The 23,138-nt window shown below is 42.2% G+C and overlaps 1 protein-coding gene across 2 annotated transcripts; it reads right to left on the reverse strand.

Annotated features, from left to right (window-relative positions):
• Positions 1-1,835: 1,835 nt before the first annotated feature.
• Positions 1,836-22,089, reverse strand: ppm1bb (protein phosphatase, Mg2+/Mn2+ dependent, 1Bb). Of its 2 annotated transcripts, none has more exons than XM_084040561.1 (6): positions 21,712-22,087; positions 11,311-12,153; positions 9,982-10,099; positions 8,123-8,234; positions 7,478-7,535; positions 1,836-3,275 (listed from the first exon to the last, which is right to left on the reverse strand). In XM_084040561.1, the coding sequence occupies exons 2-6, from the start codon at positions 12,139-12,141 to the stop codon at positions 3,246-3,248; spliced, it is 1,149 nt and encodes a 382-aa protein (XP_083896687.1). In that variant the 5' UTR covers positions 12,142-12,153; positions 21,712-22,087; the 3' UTR covers positions 1,836-3,245. The 2 variants fall into 2 exon arrangements, with proteins under 2 accessions (XP_083896687.1, XP_083896686.1); XM_084040560.1 differs by lacking the exon at positions 1,836-3,275 and adding an exon at positions 4,041-6,081 and having other exon boundaries at positions 21,712-22,089.
• Between the last annotated feature and the right edge of the window lie 1,049 nt (positions 22,090-23,138).

The raw sequence follows: 23,138 nt of genomic DNA on the forward strand, positions 1-23,138 counted from the left end.
ACCTTTAAGATACGATGTGATTATGATTAGGGATTATGATCAAATTATGACAGAGTGACAGATTAGACATGGGTTGTGTGTGTGTGTGTGTGTGTGGTCCGTACATTCATATACAATAAATAGTCTTCCTTTGCAAGGCATTCTGGTTTTATTTTATATTTATACCGTTAAGAGAAGATTATTATAGAATGAGAGAAGAAACATGCACGAAGCGGACGGGTGGATCAATTTGTTGTTCAGAAGATTCTCTTCAAATAGTAGGAATTGCAAAATTGGATCACGAACAAAATAATACAATGAATTATTTTGGAAAAATCCCCTTTTTTCAAAGTTCTAAAATACTTTTCAATCTTCATCAGGTAAAAGTATTTCATATGTCCAACAAGTTGGAAAAATCTTGGCGTTTTTGCAACGAGTGAAGGGACACGACCGTATTTGGACTGCGGAGGAGCGACGGGTGGATCTGAAGGCAAGCGGCAGCGTCCAGCAGATCTGGCTCCATCTGGCTTCTGGTGTGAAGCAGTTAACAAAGTCAGCTCCCATAATCTGAGGTCAACTATGTGTTAAAGTCATGTTAGTATCTGTGGTAGCTACCTGTCAACCACAAGGTAGCATTGTCCTCAAGCAAATCCTGCTTTCTGGTCTATTTGACTCGAAACGGACCATAATGTACTAAATGAACATCATGCTGGATTGAAAAAGACTTGAAACTAGAGATTGAGACCATAAACTGATGTTTACTGAGATAATATATCAAGTGAGTATAGGCTCATTTTCTCATAGACTTCCATGCAATCTTATTTTTGCAACCAGAGGAGAATTATACTGGAAGACTGCATCCTGTTTTTTTGCACTAAATGCACATTTCGTATATGTTATGTATACACAGAACGATATGTCTACCTGATGGTTTCTTAAATATTTTTAATATAATTAAATATAACACATTTTCTATTTCTAAACATCTCTGTTGTTCTTTTTGTTCAATTTCATTTTTTTAACACTAAACATTTGATAATCTTACCAATTTTCTTTTACGTTTCGGCTCCGTTCTACTCATAGGCAGCTACGATTCCCCGCCGATTAGCAAAGCATCTACGTACCTTTCTATTGGGCCTACAGAAGAGGTTTGTGCACCTTTCCTCTACAGAGGTCAGAGGTCAAGGTTAGTTGCAGAGCAGGATCCTGGAGTTGGCAGCACTTGAGAATTTTGACTAAAGGGAAACTTCCACCTGCTGCCCGCGATGGAAATCAACTTGTCCGATAAGGAAACGTGATCATCATGGAGGAGGAACTCCAAGACAAACCAAACGAAGACAGCTGAGAAGTTCAAGTCTGACTGCGATTCCTGACTTCACTGAGGCGTGGTTTTTCTTCTTCGTTTGAACATGTTCGAGTGAAAGAGGTGGCGTTTAAATTACAATGAAGGCATTAAGTACTTGTTATGAGATCAAACTGTGATCCCAGCTGGGAGTTTTATTATTCCGTGATGTTCAAATAAAAAAGGTAAAAATGTCTCGACACAAGTGACTAAATTAACCTGAAAAAATAAAATAAAATAAAACAAATGGACATGAATTGCCTATTTAAGCAATTGTTTTGTTTTCTTTATGTTGACTTTTGTTTATAGTGTGAATACCTCAGTTTGTTTAAAAGAAGAAGGCAAGCCTGGAACAGTTAAGTAACCGTACCTACCTATGAAAATGCTCTACTTCCTGTCGGTCTCGCTCCGTGCTGCAGGCCTCGAAAAGCGGAAAAGAAAAAAAAGGCCACGCAAGACGCAACATCCAGAAGTGACACGACCTCTCTCATGAAAATACGCAGCCACCACTGGATCCTTGGCAGGTATTTTATTTCATATATAGACGCTTTCTGTAATCAAATGTGAGTGCAATCAAACAACAGCAATACAAACATTACCAATGCAGTCTGAGAACCAGGAACAGGGTTAAAACAGGGAGTTCACTCACTCTACATAGCGAGCAGCTAGTAACCTCATGGACAACATTTAAAAAAAAAAAAAAGAGAAATCGTGTCAGGACCGTCCACCGTCATGTGTACTTCCAACCATGATGGTGGGGAGGGAGGTGGGGAAGCCCGTTTGGCCCACCGCCCTCCTGTCCTAACCTTCCTCAGACAGGAAGTCCAACCAGTGATACAACAGCGCCCCCACCCACCCCACCCACTCACCTACCACCCGCCTCCATGAGTCCAACTTGCACTCGGCTCTTCAGTGAACTAGATAACCTCCTATTTTCCCCCATCATGATTATCATCGTCATCATCCTAATAGTATCAACATCAACAACAAAAAGAAAAGAAAAAAAAAAAAAATCAAAATCATTTCCACTTCTCACACAGCGGGAGCCAATCAGAGTGCAGAGAGGTCCTTTGGGTTCAGTCAGTCTCAACCAATGGCTGTCCATCTGGCTCGACTAGAAAACCACGTAGCTGTACATGTAGAACCAAAGTCCTCATGCAGTGCCCTGCGAAGGTGGCACATCACATACGTGCACAGGTGGAAGTGTGGGTGGGTGTGTGTGTGTGTGGTTGTTAATGGTTGTGTCTGTGTGTGTTAGAGAGAGTGTGCGTGTCTTTTAAGAGGGGAGAAGCAAAGGTGTTAGGCAAATATCAGACCCAGGAGCACAAAAAAAGTCCAGGAGAAGAATTATTACATACAAAGTCTTTATCCACCGCCTGTCTTCTCTTGGCCCTCCTCAAAACGCTCTCACACACTAACACTCTCTCTCGCACACACACACACACACACACACACACACACACACACACACACACTCACTATAGGTCCTTATGTCATTGTGAAGTCAGGTGTTCAATGTCAACATTCAAGAAAAAAAAAAAAAAGAAAAGAAAAAACACCTCAATGGTAAAAATCATCCCTACCATCACAATGCATCAGTTCATAAAATCTTGACATTTCTGAAAAGTGATTTTTGTTTTTTCCTCCAGGTTTAAAGCAGTATGTATGTGTGTGTGTGTGTGTGTGTGTGTGTGTGTGTGTGTGTGTGTATGTGTGTGTGTGTAGTTATTGTCGTCTTTGTCCCACCGCTGCAAACACACACACGCACGCGCACAACCAACATACTCACACTCACGCACTCCAACACACACCACATGTCCTCTTTTTAGTGGAGAAAGACATGGCGCAATGGAGAGACACGTCTCCTCTGGGCGGCTGCACCAATCACCAGGAGGAGATGGGGGGGGGGGGGTCGTTGCCATGGCTACCAGGGGTCTTCCAGCTCACCGGCACTCTGGGTGTGTAAAAAAGGGAAAGAAACAGAAAGGTGCGTTAGGTTTTCTTTTGCGTTTTTTGTCGTCGTTTTAACTGCACACAGTAACGAAATTGAACCTTTCTGCCCTGTTTATCTACTCAAATTGAATGGACAATGGTGATAGACAGCGACCTGCACGGTCTTAACACAGCCATAACCCAGACCTCTGATGACTCACCTCGCGGAGAATCACAAGGCCAACTGTCAGACTGAAAAACAGGGGAGAAATGGAGAGAATGGAGTCCCTATAGTCTAAGCAGGTCTCCCTCCGCCAGTCGCCGCCAGCTCATGCAATGCAGCGACAGGCATTTTTTTTTTTTTTATTATTTAAAAAAGGGAGTTAAAATGTCTTCAAGCAGCTGAAATGAAATTGCGAGACCAGGTTTAAGCCAAAAGCTGACAAGAGGAGGGCAAGGAAGGTGAGGACTTATATTCTGCTTGAGCCGAGAACTTCACAGCCTACACAGAAACAGATACAACACAGTAAATATAGCAGAGACGCTGGAAATTAAAATCCACTGGAGGTTTTCAGGGGAATGGTCCTGTATCAAATGCCACCACTTTGCAGGGATTTTAATGATTTTTGGTGAATGAATGGGACTTTTTTTTTTTCTGTATCCCTACTCACAACCCTGATCTGAACATTTGCAAGGTTTTCCACATTTGACAGGACCAAAAAAGACGAGAAACACAGCTGCACAGTCAGGTTACAGTGGGAGATACTCATACACTTGACACCAATCATAGTATTATACCTCAAATCATTTTTATTTGTTCATTTGTCATATTAACTGCGTGGGATTGATTTTGGCCCACGTAACTGCATACAAATACCACACACACACACACACACACACACACACACACACACACACACACACACACACACACACACACACACACACACACACACACACACACACACACACACACACACACACACACACACACACACACACACACACACAGTGTTTAGCATAACCTCCCCTCCGATAGTTAAGTGCCGTAGATATTGAAAGATAAGTGCAGTGCATGCATTACCAGGGTCACTGGGTACTGGGCTTTTTACAGACTTACAATAACATCCTTCTAGCTGCTTTCAAAAAAAAAAAAGAAAGAAAGAAAGAAAAAGGAAGAACGAACACCATTGGTCTGTTTTCGAATCAAACTTTCACAATGAGGCCAAGACTTCCAGACTGTGTTCAGACAATGTCCTAACCTGTGAGGAATGAAATATACTGTGCGTGGGATTTCATCAAGCTGAGACACATTCTGCCACGGTGAAAACCAGCAGCCGTCAGCATGAGCAGTGGGAACTTCACGAGAAGCTGGTTGGCTAATACTGCAGTCATACTGCGAACAGACATCTCACGTGAAAACGCACCGTAGCTCAGGTGCGCTCGACTGTACGGGCGCTAAAAACGCTGGAATTCAATGCTTACCTTTTACTCTTATTTTACGTTTAAACACATATTTATGACCCCTTTCGTCACCTGGTGCTCGTGTGTGACTGAAGCATTAACGTCCACCTGAACAACAACAATGTCAACCTGTCTGTGGGTGATTATGAGGCAGCGTACTATATATTGTGGTGATGTGGAATTATGTGGTGAGGGAATGATTTAAATGACATGCCGCTCAATCTACAACAGTACACGACAACCAACCCGTCTACACAGGTGTCCCTCTGTTTTTTTTTAGTTGCCACACTGGTTTGAATCTGCTGATCAACGGGGCTAACGATAAACCCACTATCCAAAAAATCACGGATCTCAGTAGCGATGAATGGTGTCTTTCTCCATCACTCAGACGCATGCGGACAAACACACACACACATACATAAACGCAAAGTCTGTGGGTGGAGTAGGTCTGGAGAAAGTGCATTGTGTTGAACACAGCAGCTGCAGTTCAGAGGGTCTCCTCTCCTTTTCTTCCTCAGTTCATCCACTGTAAGCAAGGGGGGAGGGGATGGGAGGAGAGGGGAGGGGGGGTGTGTACTGGCAAATGTAGGCCAATGGAGTGCAAGGTTCTTTTTTTTGCTTCACCAGCCACTTTTGCATGTCATAATAATTTGCTATTGATTCTATTGTAAACATGAGTCTGAGTGGTCGGGTTGTAAAAGTGGCTGGCAACATCGGGAATCCAAGCCGAGGTGGTCAGAGGACAGGGGAGAAACAAAAGGAAAAGGGTCTCTATTAGGAGGAAGGTATGCGGCTTGGAGACAGAACTTGAATAGACAGAAGGGCCTTTTTCTTTTTCTTTTTATTTCCATGGCGTTACTTAAATATTCATGATTGGCGATAGTAGCTGGAGTTGCAGACCGTGATGGAGCCGGAAGTGGCCGATATGTCCATTCAAGTTCTGTGATGAAGGAAAGAGGAGGAGAGGTCATAGCACATCTGAGAGCTCTTGGGTCGAGGTGGGTGGGTGGGTGGGTGGGTGCATAGGTATGCAGACGCTGCGCTCAGTCAGAGGGATCGGACTCTGGGGCCGGGGCGTCTTGGCTGGCCTCCGGCTCTGCAGTGGCGGGTGAGGGCGGGGGCGAGGGGGGAGAAGGAGGGGAGGCGGGCTGCTGCTGGCCGTCGCCGTCATCCGAGGTCCTCCTGCCCCCCCCTGCTCCCTCCGCAGTGCTCTCCCCTCGCAGGTGGTAGGTGGCCAGGGACTCCTCCAGCACCGTGTGGTACTGCCCCCGGTGGTGCAGACGGAACTGCCGCAGAGCCTCCAGCAGATGAGCTGCCGTGCTGCCACCTCCCTCCTCACTCTCCTCCTCTCCCCCCGCACAGGCCTGAGGTGACACGCCAGGGGTCAGACTCTGCAGGCACGCCCCATGGTCAAACACACACAAACACACACTAACAAGCAGCGGCACAATACTCACATCGTTGTCACACAGATATCTACTACACACACTAGCATGACAATGTCAGAGACATTCACACCGGTCGGACAAGCCCATGCAAACGCTACCTCTGACCCTGTGACCAACAACCCTTTGTGATATTCACTGTATGGTGTATAAGAGAGAGAGAGACAGAGAGAGACAGAGAGAGAGGGAGGAGGGGGTTGGGGTTGGTCAGCACCCACACAGCCCAGAGGCAAGAGCCTGGAAGTCAAGACTCCACTGACATTAATATGACTAATAAATTAAAAAAGACATGACCTCATACATATCCACACACCTCCACCATCACATCACACCCTTCCAGACACTGATCTCTTCTTCAGGATAAGAATTACATTTGGAAATTTTGCTCCTAGACTGTATATGGATTTTATATAAAACAACATTTTTAAGGCCTGATTGGCAAGATTGGAGTTGGATTAGAGAAAACATTTCTGTCTGTTTTCTGAAAAAACAGACAGAAATGATCATTCCAGGCAGTATTTTATATACGTCTTCAAACGTGGATCATGCTTTATGATGCGTTATGGGTTTCACCGACAAAATGCCCATGCCATGTGAGTGATGACCAAAGAACTGGACTTTTTTTTTGTAGGAATAGGAAAATGTGTCTAACCTTCAAGTGTAATTAGGGCTGAGCAATATGGTCACATGACAATATAGGTTATTCAATATCTAATTTTCATAAAATATATATATATCTCGATGTATATTTTCTGGTATTTCATTAAATAGTCTAAATGAAATAATCACATCGTTAAGTATACGGTGAAATTTGAGTTGTTAATATTAATTTAAATTGCATAATTGTGAACTTATTATCATATTGAACTAATCGCCCAGCGTGTCTTATTCTAATTTAATATGCTTTTAGTAGCTGTGATGTGATCATTTGTTTTGTCGGGGGGAAAAACAGACAGAAATGATCATTCCAGGCAGTATTTTATATACGTCTTCAAACATGGGGATCATTAGAAAGGCTATTTAAATCATCAGTATGTTTTGCTGAGGAGTTCAAGAGGTTATGGAGGTCTTACGATACTATTTCCATGATAAAATTCAAACTGACCACACTGCTTCAATGCTTTTAGATATGCATTCAAATGAGCCAAGGTTATTCTATAAAGTCTACCATCCTTCTGTCACACCTCATCATTCTCACACACACACACACACAAAAAAGAGCGTCCTTGTCTGGGCTGGTGTGTGTTTACATGTTGGGGGGGTGGGGTGGGTGAAAGGTTGGAGAGGTGAGGGGTAAACACAGGGATCAACTCACCCCTTCCTCTTCTCTGTGAGGGTTCAGCTTGTTGTACACCGCCTCGATCACACTGCGTCTGTAAACGCACAAACGGCACACGGCTCGCTGCTTAGAGAGCGGGACAACTCCCTCCGTGATACAAACAGTCTCCGTTCATTCTCTGCAAATGCATATTGATTAACATTTTAATGGAAGTAAGAAAGCAACCGAGTCGATGCTTGAGTATCCGCTATTCATGCATAAGGAGACTACAGAATCTCTTTATGAATGAGTATCGCTAAGTGTTTTTGGAGGAGTGTTATCGCCGTGTTTGTAAGTTTTTAAGTCCCGTGTTTTTGGACTTTGTTGAAGTGCTTAGCTGAGTGCATCAGAAATCAGAATCATCATCAGAAAACAGTGAAAAATACCCATTATATTTCCCAGAACTCAAGGAGACGACTTTAAATTGCCTTTTTATTCTGACCAACAGACCTGAACCTAGAGATATAAAGAAAAATAACTTTTTTTTTGTGGATCGACTAGGCCTCAGTGTTTTTAATGTTGTTTTAATGTGTAACTCTGCTTCTTGTGACCTTAAAGAGTATCTAAGCTTCCTTAAAGTGACATATTTCCGAGTGAAACAGGATAGGCAGGCGGGACATAATGTAAGGTAAATGTATTTACTTGCTGGCCAGGCCTCCACCAGGTGGAAGGTTGGGGATGTTCTCTGTGGCAATGCTCCTCAGGACAGACACCAGGTCAGGGACTCCCGCCTCCCCACAGTTCCCCAGTAGCTCTACACACAAACACAAAGAGGACCAGGGGTTTGTGAGAGGTTATGTTGTAAACCGAGGCGAGGTTATTGCATCTTATAGACCAACTTAACATGGACGTGGCGTTTATGTCACGGCAATGGAAACAAGTTGATACCGGCAATATCTTCGAAAAGCAAAATGTCTTGCTGTGCCATTTGATGTCAGAATATAATGCAAAAAAGATTAACTTCTTTCTATAGAATATGTCAGCACCCTATGAAGCAAAACGCAGACATTTATGGTTGCGAGCCACAAAACCGACTGACTGGATTGTGAATTCTCGTCTCTCAGATGCCCATTTCATATCAGGTTTCTCCACCGTTTATCAAACACAATGGCAAAATCAATGGCGTACTTATAATGACAATACAGCAGCAACCACAGAGCTGGCATTCTCTGTATTTCATAATGGTAAACACCACCGATCCTTAGCAACCTTAGCGAGTAAGCAGTGTAGCATGTAAACAAACCACAAAGCTCAAAGACAGTTTAGCTAGAAAACGTCATAAATCCACTCAGAAGTTATGCAAGCAGTCAATGAATGAATTGGGCATACGGTAATATTATATCAGTGTTATGACATTTACTTCACCCTATGACTTAGCACAAAGTTAGCTATTCTTTAAACCACATAATGTCGGAGGGTTCGGTCAGTACGTCAAAAATCATGACCGCAAAAGTACAAAATTCCAACTGTCAACAACTTTTTTCTTTCATATAGATTCTGGGTTTTACCACAAGGTATACAGAGATGTTCGGGCAGTATAACTACGGCCATTTAGCTGGATCCGTACAGTGAGAGCGGGTCGGGAAACTCACTCCATTGCTAATTGTTAGTTTATGAATATCCTTTAATTTTAGCGCTAACATGTGACAGCGCTACTAGAGAACTTTACTGCCACCGTCATACAAAAGATGTCATCTGCAGTGGCTGATGAAACAACCATAGTAGTGGAAAAAAATCAGTGTGTGTGTGTGTGTATAACAGACTGATTCAAATATTTGTACTACCTAAAGAATGTTTATTTTGCCGTGGTTACGTACACAGAAACTGAGCACATATGCGGCCACTTGTTCTGCTTAACCTTTTTAAAAAGTAGTTTTTAAAGAAGGCAGCGAAAGACTTGCTGGGCCCAAATAACAGTAGGGGCATTGGACTACCACTGAACAATTTATTGTTAATTATAAGCGACGACAAATTTCAAATAAGGCATATTAGCCAGGGATAGTTTAAAGATAAACAGCAGAAAAATAGATAGTTTGTCCCTAAAAAAAGCACTTGAACTAACATGATCAACAACAAGTCTATAGCTTTTTTAAATATTTGTGACTCTGACGTTAGATTACCGTAACTTTGCTCAACACAATATGATGATACATGCATTAAGACCCTCTATTATGTGAAAAGTAGTGTGCACAGTATACCGATACTAGAAAAGTATTGCAATACCCTGGGGTAAAAACGGTACAAAACCCGTTTTATTAGTACCAGTACTTTAAGTAAGGCAGGGTTTGAACAACAGAAGTTCCTGTGAGTTGCATAAATGTTAATAGGAAAACATATTTTAAGTTCCATCAGCTGTCTTCTATAATAACATCTAACGATTTTTGTCATGGTATTGTTTCAGTATCGGTATCGAGATATTTAGGCGGGGTATCGAAGTCGCAATTTTGGTGTGAAGGTGTGAAGGTGCGAGTGTACAGGACACGTGTGTTGCGTGTGCTGACCCTCAACGCGGGTCTCCAGGTACTTATCCAATTCCTCTTCTTTCTTCACAGCCTCCTCGGAGATCTTGGGACCTCCGGGTAAACACACCACCACCACACTCATATTGTCCCTGCTCCCCTGGAGAACGAGAGACAACCAATAAAGAGGACATTTAAATCAGTGTTTGACATGAGGAATGTTTTGTGGTCAAAATCAATAGTCAATAATATTTTTAACTGCAGTTTTAATGTCTAAAACGCTGGGTAATCAAGATGTTCTTAACTATTGTTCACATTTCCTGACTAAAAGGAAAAATGCCCCAAAAAATTATCAAGAAACATAATCAATAATAAACCAAAGAAAAATGTTACACTACTAAAATATTGCTGATTGCTGCTGAAAGATGAAATATTAAAAGATATAAGATAAGGTATTGATATTTGAGGTTTAAAAATCTGATCATGATATATTGGCCAATATAAAAAAGGTAGACACACATAGGTGGGATGAATAGAGTGGATGATGCTGGCAGTTGGACACACATACATTGAGTATGCGTATTACTATTATCAAAATACTTGTTGATCAATTCTCAGTGGATCAATTCGTCATTCTAAAAATCATTCATCAGTCTCTAAAACGTTTATGGAATGTATTCACTTGCATTAGATGTTTTATAGAAACAGGAGAGCCTCTGAACAGCATATTTATTAGTATATATAGGAAACACAGACAGAGTTCTGACCTTAAACCAACGGCTAGTCACCTTGTCATTACCTTGTAAAAGTCAATGTGGTCAGAGTAACTTTCTGTAAGTGTTCAGTGTCACATCGACATCACAAAAGGCAGTGAAAGAGATTTATGACAGCGTGTGGCTGTTACTTGAGATAACCCACCCTGTAAGGTAAAAATAACTAGGCTGCTGTGCACTTGTTGGTTCTTTGAGTACACACAAAAAACGGGGATATATGGAAGGAAAAAAAAAGGCCAAGACGTGGAGTGGTGGATGAGTTCATCTCAGGGAAGAAATAGTCATTCTTGCTTTTTCTTGGATCAATAGTTGAGAGGGCCAATGGGCAGGTAGAGAATTGAAAGCAATCATATATTATTCATCATCTTATTTATATCATCACTGTGAGATGTTAAGTGTTTCTGATTGTTTTGTCATCTTGTGATGCGGTTTATTTCAGTATATTTCTTATTATTTTGTATATTATATTAGAAAAAAAATACTTTTGTTGTGTTAATTCTAAGCATATTCATTTATATTGGAAAAGACGTTTCATTTGCATTAAAATCATGTTCTCCAGTCATGTACACCACCCTGTATGCGAGTGATGAAAGCTTACCTTGTGCAGACAGGTGTCCACCACCGAGTTACAGACCTTCTCCAGGTCATCACACACCAGGAGTCGTGAGCGGACAAACTCGCACAGCTCCTCGTTGGACATGACGTCCCAGATTCCGTCGCACGCCAGCACCACAAACTCGTCCCCTTCGGCCGCCCGCTCCAACACACACACCTCGGGCTCGGGGCTCACCAGCTGCTCCGTGGGGCCTTTACCATCCACACATTTGTAGTCGTAGTCCCCCAGGGCCCGGGACACAGCCAGGGAGCCATTTACCCTCTGGATCATAACCGAGCCGCCAGCGTTCTGGATGCGCTCCTTTTCACGGGGGTTGCAGGGCTTGTGGTCCTGCGTGGAGAAGCCCACCTTGGTGTCTCGACTCAGCACGGCCCGTGAGTCACCGCAGTTAATGAAGTAGAGGTGGCTCGGGCTGAGCAATACGCACACCGCCGTTGATCCGCTCCGGTCCAGGCCCTGCCGCAGGTCAGAGAAGCTGCGCATGTACTCGTCAATGTTCAGGAAGCCAGAGCGGATGCCGTCCTTCACGCCCTCCACGGAGCCGGATCCTGAACTGAAGTCGGCCCCTCCTGACAAGATGTGCTCCAGCAAGTGGCCGGAGCAGTAGTTGGCGACCCGGGAGCCTGCGTGGCCGTCGTAGACAGCAAAGAAGGACCAGTCGGTGAGTCCATGGGGGAGGCCCACCACAGCTGTGTGGGCGTCCTCCATCTCCACCCGCCAGCCCTGCATGGAGCTCAGGCCATAACGCAGCCCATTGCCCTCACCGTGGGCACTATGCTTCTCTGTCTTCGGCTTGTCCAGGAATGCACCCATTGCTGCCTATAGCTGCAGAGGAACCAAGGGAAGAGAAGAGAGACACATAGTATTAAGATTACAGGGATAAGATAATCCATTACTCACCACTTTATCCTAATGCACTACTGTATCATATTGTATTGCAGATCGGTGTCACCATTAGATAGATTGACCAGCATGACTTTAAAAAGTCACTCCAACTACATACCATTTTTTTTTTAATAAAATCAATATTGTTTTATAAAATGTGAATAAAAAAATGTAAAAAATGAGACAATATATTGTTAGCATACTTTGAAACATCCTTTTTGTTTCAGCCTCAAAAATTCAGGCCCACCTGTGTGAACTTTTCAGATTATTCATTTTAATTTGTATGTATTCACGATTTACATAAATTTAAATAAAAAACAATCAGGACAATATCGAGAATCTGATCGACTATTTTTCACCTATCTTTTCCAAATGTGGATGAATGCAAAAAAATGCATTCCTTTTGTCTGATCACATATTATTATATCCATCATATTATATCGTTCAGCAGTTTTTGGTGTCAGTAGTGCAGTAGGCGCTGCTTCATACTGTGATTACAGAGCCCTTTTAATTACTCGGTGGATGGAGAGAGCCAGAGATCCTGACAACAAGACAAAGATAGCAGAGGAGGAACCACAAAGCTGAGGATTACACTGCAGCAGTAAAGCTTCCTTGAGCACACACAGCCTCTTTTACTCCGAACACAAGGTAACTAATACTATGACTTGTTGGCAGAATATAGAGTGGGACATTACTGAATCAGCAGGGTGTGAAACTCTCACCTGCAAAGAGCTATAAAGGAGTGAAATCTGTGTATTGTTCAGTTTTTGTTCTTTACCTCTACTTAGACCTTGTCCATTCTGATCACCATTCACTCTCTCCAAACACAAACTGAGCGACTCTTTGCACTTGCGACCGCAACGGCATGGAGGAAGACGTTTTAAGACATCACCCTGGACTTTGAGACTATTTTCTGGCATTTATTAAAATTATAAGAATATTTTACACGCTTCTAGTATACGGAACTAAACATTTTTTTAAATGTTTATATTATTTTGGTCATTATGTCAGGTATTTGTGTTGGTAATTTGCAACGGTACCTGAAGACCCTTCACGCTCAACCGCCTTCCACCATATCTTCGCACTATATTTTCCCATAAATACCAATCAATTCCGACCTGAACGTCAGCATCCCCAGCAGTATGGAGCTACTTATAGCATGTATGTGGCTGGTGTAGCTCTCACGAGATCTTGAAATCAATTAAAAATCAAAAGCACCATGAGCATGTGCCCCTCCCCCCCCCCAACAACATATTGATTTCTCGCTCTATATTACCTCCCACATGAGCGCATACTCGGCATGACAGACATGTGCCCAAAAAAGGCTGGTACATGCAACGAGTGACTACAGCTGGTTTCAGAGGAACTCGTGTGTGTGTGTGTGTGTGTGTGTGTGTGCTCTGCGCATGTGTGCAGCCAGTGTCATAGTCTATGTGCGAGAAAAAGACGCTCTATAAATACGCCAGGCCAGTTTAGATTTCATGTCCAGGGTGGGGCAGTGGGCCATGCTATGTGCATTTCTATAGCTTTTTCTGCTACGTGATTGTATCAACAGGATTCACTCTACTCAGCTCCACCCGCCACCTCCCAGCCGCTCACAATTAGCCTGTGAGTTCATGTATGGTAAGAAAGTCTGTTCACACATGTGTGTGAGAGAAAGACAAATCTGTAATGTTCACCAGCAGTGATTCTCTCTAAAAATAAAACAAACACACTGCCATTGCCTAGCAACCATCCACCCAGCAGGGCAAACATCCAGGCTTAGCTTCATTCAGCGACATCCCCCTCTCCGTGTCTCTCTCTCTCTCACTTGCTCTAAAAGACACACACACACAGACACACACACGCACACCCCCGCCGGGTAGAGAGAGGAAAGGGGAGTTGCATCATCCATCCATTAAAGCAGCCGCAGCAGCCAGACCCTGAAAGGAGACATGCAGACTGCAAGAACACATGCAGATACTATGAGATTCCGCTGGCTGACAATGGCACAATAGACTGCTGCCAAAAACACGTATACACACACACAAACACACAAACACACACACACACAGACAACCCCAGAAAATCTCTCCATTGAGACATCACACTGAAACCAGGTACTCTCAACCACTTAACCCCCTCAAAACTGCTGTCACCTATGCTGTAACCACAGGTCGAAACCAACGCCCCCTCATGCTAAGACGCACATGTCTGCCAAAAACCACAGGCTACAAAGAGGGAAGTGGAAGGTCGGGGATTACATAATGCTGCAGAGAGCCTGAGTGCCGCTCTGAGAGGAGGCACGCTCGCACAAAACAGTTAATGCTGTCCTGGAAGCAAGGTTAACGTACAGCTTCCTTCATTATCAAAGTGTGCACACATCAATACGTACTGTATGTAGCAATACACGGAGACTCGTTCTATAGGGCCTGACCCTTCAGATAATTGGGGCTGCAACAGCTGGTTGATTATTTTACTTTGGTTACAGTCTGAGCACCTGCAACTAAAGGTTTTTCCACCAAAGCAAGAAGTTAAGATAATGTTGTGCATTACAAATTGCCTTGGTGTTGATTTTGTGAAACAACTGAGCCAATAAGAGCAGGGGGCACTATACGGTGTAACAATACCCAAAAGTTGACAGGCTAGGACGTTCTATAGTGCAAATAATGACACGCTGTCAAACCCATATCTGTATAGTGGACAAAGTCACAGTGACATCATCTTATGGACTACAGTTTTGAAGCTCGAGTTTGGCATTTGGGCCATCGCCATCTTGTTTTTTTTACAACAAGTAGTGACAAAAGAGGTGGCGCCAAATACAACACTACAATGACTAACTTTTCGTTCAACCTTTTATGAACTGCAAACACATCGTGAAAGGGTTAAAGTTCTAAGACGAAAACACAGACAACTCCCGTCTGTCGCTCACCCTTAATTGCAAAAAACATTATTCATTTACACACATTTACTAAAGTTCATGGTCTCTATTATCTTTTACACCAAATCCCTACATGGGAATAATTAAAAATCAAGGAGCAAATGGGACATTAAGTATCACTCAATAAGAACTCTTAATACATGCAACAACAACAACAAAAACGCAATGACTGTGATAAGTAAGCTATTTTGTGCTTGTCCAACTAGTGATGTGTTTTGGTGAAAAGGATCCAAATCAGACCAAAGAAATGACACACTGGGGGTAGTTCGTCTCAACTCGTTTATAACCAGAAGTTACCCTTAAATGTCCAAAAGAAGTAAATATCAGCAAAAACCAAAAAAACACTTTGCTCGACAGTAGGAGGAGTACGAACATTTCACCATGACGTGTGCTAGTCAACTGACAAACTATGAAGGCCGAGTTAACTTTAGTATCCATAACAATTTTTTTCCTGCAACATCCCGTGATTATCAACATATCCAGTGCCTGATGGCCACATGAAGGGAAATACTTGATATATATGACATGATCATGTGCTATTTCCCCATATTTTACGAGGTGAGGAGGACCACATGAATGCACCGTTAAGCTAACCAGCCCCGAGTGCATTGGAGGACGGTGAGCGAGGACTGCCGACGGCACACCGGGGTTACATTTCACAGCCGCATTTGGAGAAGCCCCTGGAATGGGACAACCTGGTCGAACAGTTATGACGTATTCAGTCTTGAAATACGGAGCGAGCAACACTGAATTGGGACACAGCTCATATATTTTTTTTTTAAATTGGTCCCCTGTGCAATAGTAATGACTTTTACAATCACACCTCCCTTTCATGTCTACTTTAAGCCTGAAATTCATTAGTGTTTAACTCTCTAATTTAACCTATACTCTGACCTTCCCTCCCTTTTTACGTTTCTTTTTTTAAACACACAGAACAAATGCGCACAGATCCAACACGCAGTGCTTGAACATACTTTATTGACCCTCCATTTCTTCCGCTTCCCTTTGTGCACTAATCTGCTGCTGAGTGCTTCCAAGGTTGAACATGAAACTCTGAGATCAAACCAGGCAATGGAAATCACTCCGTACCACTTGCTCTCATGCATTAGCTTCCTGTGACAGTCAGTCAATTTTTTTTTTTACTTCTAGAATGTGCGACGAAACACAACTTTGTGACAGTTGACAGGTGTAATTGAAAAGTTAGGGTACGGCTGATAAGGCTGGTAAAGCTAAGCATTAAAGTGCACAGCGTGGAGACCAAGAACCAATACTCACAACAACAACTTGAGCTGCATTCACACCAAATCAAGCATTGCGGTGAAAACGCCATTCCTCCCATTCATTTGAATGTGGGTAGTGCGTTTAGACTGCAGCGGTTGGGACAGCAGGGGATGTTGGGGGAAAAAAGTGGCCTAATATACTTTTGGAGAAACACAACCCGACGTCACGATGCAGTGGCTACTGTGACATTTAAGTGACGCTTCCACATCAAACAACCCACCATTGATCGCCGCAAAGCCTGACATGTTACCACATTAAAGTATAGGCAATTAGCTGGCAGGATTAGCTGCAACTCATGATTATATTTCATAATCAATATTATTTCTTTGGATTAACTGGTTATTCAATGAGTCAATGACATAGCATTAAAGGCCCATCATAAGAACTGAGATTCCAATTGACGTCTTTACTTTAACCCCAAAGTTATTCAATTTTAAATAACATGAAACACAGAAATTGCAGCTAGACCTCATATTTGAAAAGACAATTGACAAATGAATTTATCGATTAATTATTTTGTTGCTCTACTTGCAAATCAAATACAGTTATAACAAAAATTCTGTGTTATCTTATTCTGAACACACAAAGAAACACAGCTCAACTCCAGCCATTTCATCATTTACTAAAATCTTCTGTAAACCAACTTCCTTCACACTTACAACCTAAAACAAGGATTATCTAGAACACTAAGGTAGGGCTGGACGATTATGGAAAAAATAATAATCACGATTATTTTTGATTGATATTGAAATCACGATTAATAAACACGATAATTCATTGATTTCAAGAAAAAGTATTTATTGAGCCACCAAAACTCAACTTTGAATATAGCTTTTAGAAAAACAACCAGAAATAAATAAATAACAAGTAAAAAAGTAAAATAATAATAATATATTAAATAATATATATATAAATAATAATAAAATTAAATACCCAGTCTACATGCACTCAGACTGTTCTCCCTGCCGTTTGCTTCCTACAAACTGAGGTTTTTGGCAGGAACACCAGTCTTTTCACTTCTGGCTTCAGTGATGAACGAATAATAGCAATACCATTGTAAAAACAATAAATAAAAATAAATAAAACTCAGCAGTGGAGACATCTTTTTCAACTTCAGCGTGACATTTATAGTACAAAGCAGGCAGCGCAACTCTGCTGAAGTGTTTGCGTGACGGCAACACGTACCGCTTGTCCAAAGTCTTGACCGGAAGCCTGGTTGCTAACTGTACTGATAGAGCACATGTCCATAGCTAGCATGAATGTCACAACCTCCGTTATTGCTCGCTGTTGCCGGGAGCCGGTGGGATACAGAGCAGCATTGTAAAGAGTGAAATCAATGGAGGACTGGGTTGCGGTAGCTGAAGTTGACGCTCTTGCACTTTTTTGGGTCTTTGCAAACTTTGCAAACAATCTCTCTCTGCTCCACGTCCAACAACTTGAAGTCAAAATGTCTCCAAATGACCAAAGTTGTCCGACCTTTCTTTTCAACTAAAGGCTCAGGTTGCTTTTCTGCCATGTTGTCAATCGCTCGTTCCACAATTGATCCACACACTCACTGCTGCAGCTGCAGGCGACAGGTGCGTTCACTGTGCTTTTACAGCACAGTAATTTGCATACACGCTGCGCGGCAAAATTCGATTTATCGTCCAGCCCTACACTAAGGTACCATAAAGAAACCCAGCAAAGTTTAAATAACACAAAAAAGTTATCAATAAACCACCGCCATACAACTGTTAGAGATGAAGACTGATCTACCCATTATCTTCTTGGTTGAATGTCTGGTCTATAAAATGTCAGAAAATCCTAAAAATGCCAGTCACAAGTTCTCAGCCTCCATGGTGGTGTCTCCAAATGTCTTGTTTGTCCGACTAACAGTCAAAAACACACAGATATTAAGCTTATAATAGTGGAAGAAAAGGCGAAAATATTCACATCCGAGAAGCTGGAATCTGAATTAAATACAATTTGTGAAACAGGCTCGTCACAGAGACACCTTAAGTTTCACCGGTGCACAGCCAAGATCTTTAAGATCTGTCAAAATCTAAAACAAGCTAGTTGACTGTCTCGATCTCCTACTGACACCATGTTTCATCTGATCCTCAGTCTTTAGGCAGTGACTGCTGACTCAGATAAGATTAACAGCTTTTGAACTCCTGCCGTAGCTGGCAGGCGGGGCACAAGGGCAACACCAGGTGATGTCATATACTGGTCACCTGTGCACCTTATCGCAATCTGATATACTGGAGAAGGTGAGCAGGGTGGCTGCTAGGCTACATTTCAACTCTGCACAACACAACACTGATGATGAAATGCTAATTTATCACAAGCCTTAGGTAAAGCTTGGGATGACATATCTCTGCAATATAGGCGGTTAATTTAGAATTGCTTCATCACCTAAGATCACATAAAAGTCCCCAAACTGTAAAAGGTAATAAAAAGAGAGAGAAAAAGCTGGTTTGCTCACACAAACCTCTTCACATGGGAAGTCAAGAGCTTCACTTTCAACATAAAATCTGAGCAAACATTTCTTTGCCATGGAAACGTGGAGAAATGCATCAGACGTTGGAGGAGTACTCTTTGCATTGCCGGTGGGGTATCCGCTCATTAATAATGAAAGTCAGAGTAGAACTTTTCATTTTGAAGGTGTGGAGGGAAACCCTGGTTTGAACCGGGTCAACCTGGGAATAAGCCCTGGTTGCATGAAAACTCAGAGTTGATGCAAAGAGTGACTTGCTTAGCTGATCACATCACAAACAATTAAGTGAAATATCTTTGATGAGAAAGGTATGCAAAGTAGAAGAAGTTAGTAGCAGGAGGATTACATGTGCTCATATAGGCCTGTACCGCCTAAAGCAAAGTCTGGAGCGACCAACCAACCAACCCATGTTTATGGTCAGGACAAACCCTGCTGCTCTGGGCCTATGGACCTGCCAATAGAAATAAAATAGGAGTAGAAAGGTAATTGTACTCTTTGCTATGGTCATTTTCAGAGGGGAAAAGAAAATGGCGACTGTTGTTGGTTACTATGGTGACAAAACACGTCAGTGACTGTTTTCTCTATCTTCTTTGTTCTATTGATATGTGCTCCCCATCTAGCTGTGCTACCTTGCTGTAAATTATATATATATAATACAATACCAAAATATGCTCCCCATATTCTTAGAGCATACATGAAGAGATATGTCTTGTAAAAATAGCTATTGTTAGCTTTCGTGACGCTTGTTGCTGTGATCGGAGGAGGAGCGACTACCCCAGTGACTGATATTTCCTGTAAAAATGTAAGGTATACCGGAGAAAGCATTCAAAAAAAATTGAGCCGTTACAAAGTCTTTCATTGATCTGTGGAACATGACAGCTCGCCATGACTGACTGCTTTGCTGGCGCTATGTTTAAAGTGAGGAGAATGATGCTTTTGCCCATCGGTGCTATGCGTTTGTTTACAAACACTGCATACTCCTATTAATTCCAGCAATCCTCAATTTTCTGAACATTCTTCAGTCTTCATTGTTGTTTGAGACCCTTGTCTGTCTCAGCAACACCCTCTCTCTAGCACCTAACGTTCGCAAGCAAGCTAACTCATTTTCGTAATGCTAAATGTGGCTGTTAGCCGTGTCAACATCCAATGTCAGCAAAGGAAAATATATAATGCACATATAACCTTATCTGTTTTCATCCATCCACAGGATTTTTCACAACATTTCCAAATAAGGTGGTGGGAGGAAAGAGGCCCGCCCACTTAGGAGACAGGAAGTCCATTTTAATCCATTGGCGGAGCTTGGAATGTGGCATCTGTGCTAGAGTATCTTTGGTATATCTACTCCAACTGCGCATACAGGCATACTGCAAAACCTCACCTCAGCGAGTGCCGTCAGGCAGTTTAGTACATACGCTAGTCAGCCTGCTACCACGGTCGCAATGGCAAAGGTACGCGTACAAATGGCCGCTGCTCTGACCATCCTACTAGGTTGATTTGAATGGGATTGCCTGCTCTAGTCCTAGTTCATTTCTTTGGACCTGCCCTTCCCTGATAAAAAAACCTGGAATATAAGCAAAACATGTTTTTTTTTAAATGACAAAGACAAACATATAATGGCAGTGCACCAAAGTTAACTACTATATTATGTTTACGTCAACTCAAACTTGTGGACTGTGCACCTGTCCCCCTACTTGACCAATTTACAAGCAAACAATGAAAACAAATGGGAGGGATTTATATATTTAGTTTTCATAGTTAATTTGAATAGGTCCAGCTCCACAATACATACTGAGGGTTATCAAAAGGCAGTTATGCTATTCATTGTTATATATCCAAGTATACATGCTAATATTTCTAATAATTATAGAGAATCGACGTGTTGTTGCCGCAGTGAAACATGAACATAAACACCTTACCAGTTAAGTGTGACTAACATTATGTGTTATCTGCTTAGATTACATTTCACGTGTACAGACTGATTTCACGGGTTTCAACAAAGCCGTAAAAACAGGGTCTTGCAGTTATTATTATCCTCTAAAGCCACCGCGCGCACGCACACACGCACGTACACACACACACACAGCAGAACATGCATTAATGTTAGCTGTACAACTGTATTGTTGTTCGACACACAGTGACGGCTAATTCCTGACATTGATATCGCCACATAGCCAACACGCTGCTTTCTTAAAACTACGGCGGTTTTTGAGGCCGTGTGCTTGTTTGAATAAAATGTCACATCGTCAGAAAATACCAATACATTGCCAGGCTAACATCGCATAGCTAACCATTGACACCCATGTGACAAAATCCGCTAAACTGTCATTAGCTATGTGTAGCCGATGCTAGATTAGCTCACTTGGGACCAGACTAAGCATTGGAGGCCAACGTTAACATTAGTGTTACTTGAAAAACATGCTTCATTCAGAATTGGCTTGCTAACGTTGGCGGTAACCAAGTTAATTTGAAACTTTGGATGACGGGTCGGGTCCTATTTTGACAATGGTCTGTTTGAACACTAACGTTATTGCACAACGTAATTCGGCGTTGTGTATAGCATGAACCGACTAGCTTGTTTTTGTTTTTTTTTGTAAATGCGTTTCTGCGTTAAATACCAATCCACTGACCACATGCTGAACTCCATTCCACTTAACACTGCTCCCTCTACGGAAAGGCCTAGTTTGCTAGTGTGTTGATATGAGCTAACGTTAGCTGACGTGCTAACGTTAACTTAACAGTAAGCTAGCCGTTGGTGCCAACGCAATTCCCCTGTCAAACTCAAGCTAAATGACGTTAGCGCACATACTAGCATGCTACTTACGTTTTCCTGCTGTTGCGAATGTAGATCCAATCTTGATTTTCTGCTGGATTCTGCTTTTGTGTGAAGATGTGTCGGTAACCTAGCTATCTACGGAGCTAATGTTAGCTAGCTAGCTATGTTATGTTTCCTTATTTGACAAAAATAATCGAGATTGGCCTCAGATGAGCGGCGATAATTCCTTTCTCGGTGGTTCCCTGCTTGGACAGCGTTGATTTTTACGCATGTTTGACGCCAATTCTGTCTCTCACATAAAATGAAGACTATTCCGATCGTTCCAAAACAAATATGGACACTGAGAATTGGTTATATTATACAACACTGACAAATCTAGCACTTTCTTCAATTGAAAGGCCAGAGCTATCCTTCGACTTTGGGTGCTGAACAAGAGGAGGTGTTATTTTTGGCATATGCTCGGTGATTGGTTACAACGTCAGGGCGAAACGTCGTTTAATTGGCTGCCGCTTCTGTCAATCGGCCCTGCCAGCTCTGCCCCTGACCAAGACTGCCTTCTCATTGGTCTATTGCCGAAGTTCTGTGACGCGCTGCATCTGTAGGAATACACTCGTAACTCTACCCTGGCGTACACCGAAGCAACTCTGGATAAGCGGGGTCGGTCGTGAGATATGTACGTCGAGGCGGTAGTCGATCGACCGCGACCCGGGGTCGAAGACTTAAAGCCACAAAGGTGGCACGGTTATGATTTAAATACTTTAATATCCTCATCGTCTCCGTGTTCGGACGTCACCACACACGAGTGCCCCGGAGTGAATAACAAGCGCAACCTAATGCAAGTCCAAGCAGGGACGCTCGAAGGGGTTCCAGTGGGAGTCTCCAACAAGAGGGAAGGATTGTCATTTTACTGCAATTCACTGGATTTATGTTATTTTTTAAGAAATTAAATTATTAGTTTTTACTCACTCTCTGTAGCCTGTATTTTGTTAAGGCAATTGTTAGTTTAAAAACTAAATAAAATATAACGACAACAAAAAAAATCTCCTTTAGGGAAAATAAATAAATAAAATAAATAATAAAATCATTTATTTATAATAAAAAATAAATATAAAATAGACATTTTAATGACAGTGACGTGGATACATTTTAAACTGTAGGCCCAACACATCATCAACGATAAAGCTCAAATTATTTTGTGGCATCTTTGATTTAACTTTACTTACAGTGGGTGATGATTGCTGACTTGTTGCTACTGAGGTGTAGCAGCTCATTCTGCACAGGCATACGTGGTATTGTCTGTATCACCTCTTCAGTTTTATTCATAATAATTAATTCATGTTTTTAATCAGTCATATATAAAAAAAATTAAATGTTGTTAATTTTGCGAGTTATACCTGTTCCTGAAAATATGGCATCTCTTAAAACAAACAGTTTAACCTTCATGCACTTCGCTCTGAAAGACCTGAAACAGTCAA

This window comes from Eutrigla gurnardus, assembly GCF_963514095.1.
Source record: "Eutrigla gurnardus genome assembly, chromosome: 22".
NCBI lineage: Eukaryota > Metazoa > Chordata > Actinopteri > Perciformes > Triglidae > Eutrigla > Eutrigla gurnardus.

Bases quoted from the DNA above. Each gene is read 5' to 3' on its own strand.
- ppm1bb (XM_084040560.1), bottom strand. From the start codon at position 12,141: ATGGGTGCATTCCTGGACAAGCCGAAGACAGAGAAGCATAGTGCCCAC. The intron at 8,235-9,981 runs GTCAGCACACGC...GTTTGTGTGTAG, and splicing joins CCTGGAGACCCGCGTTGAGG to AGCTACTGGGGAACTGTGGG. The intron at 6,082-7,477 runs GTGAGTTGATCC...GTGTCACCTCAG, and splicing joins CTCACAGAGAAGAGGAAGGG to GCCTGTGCGGGGGGAGAGGA.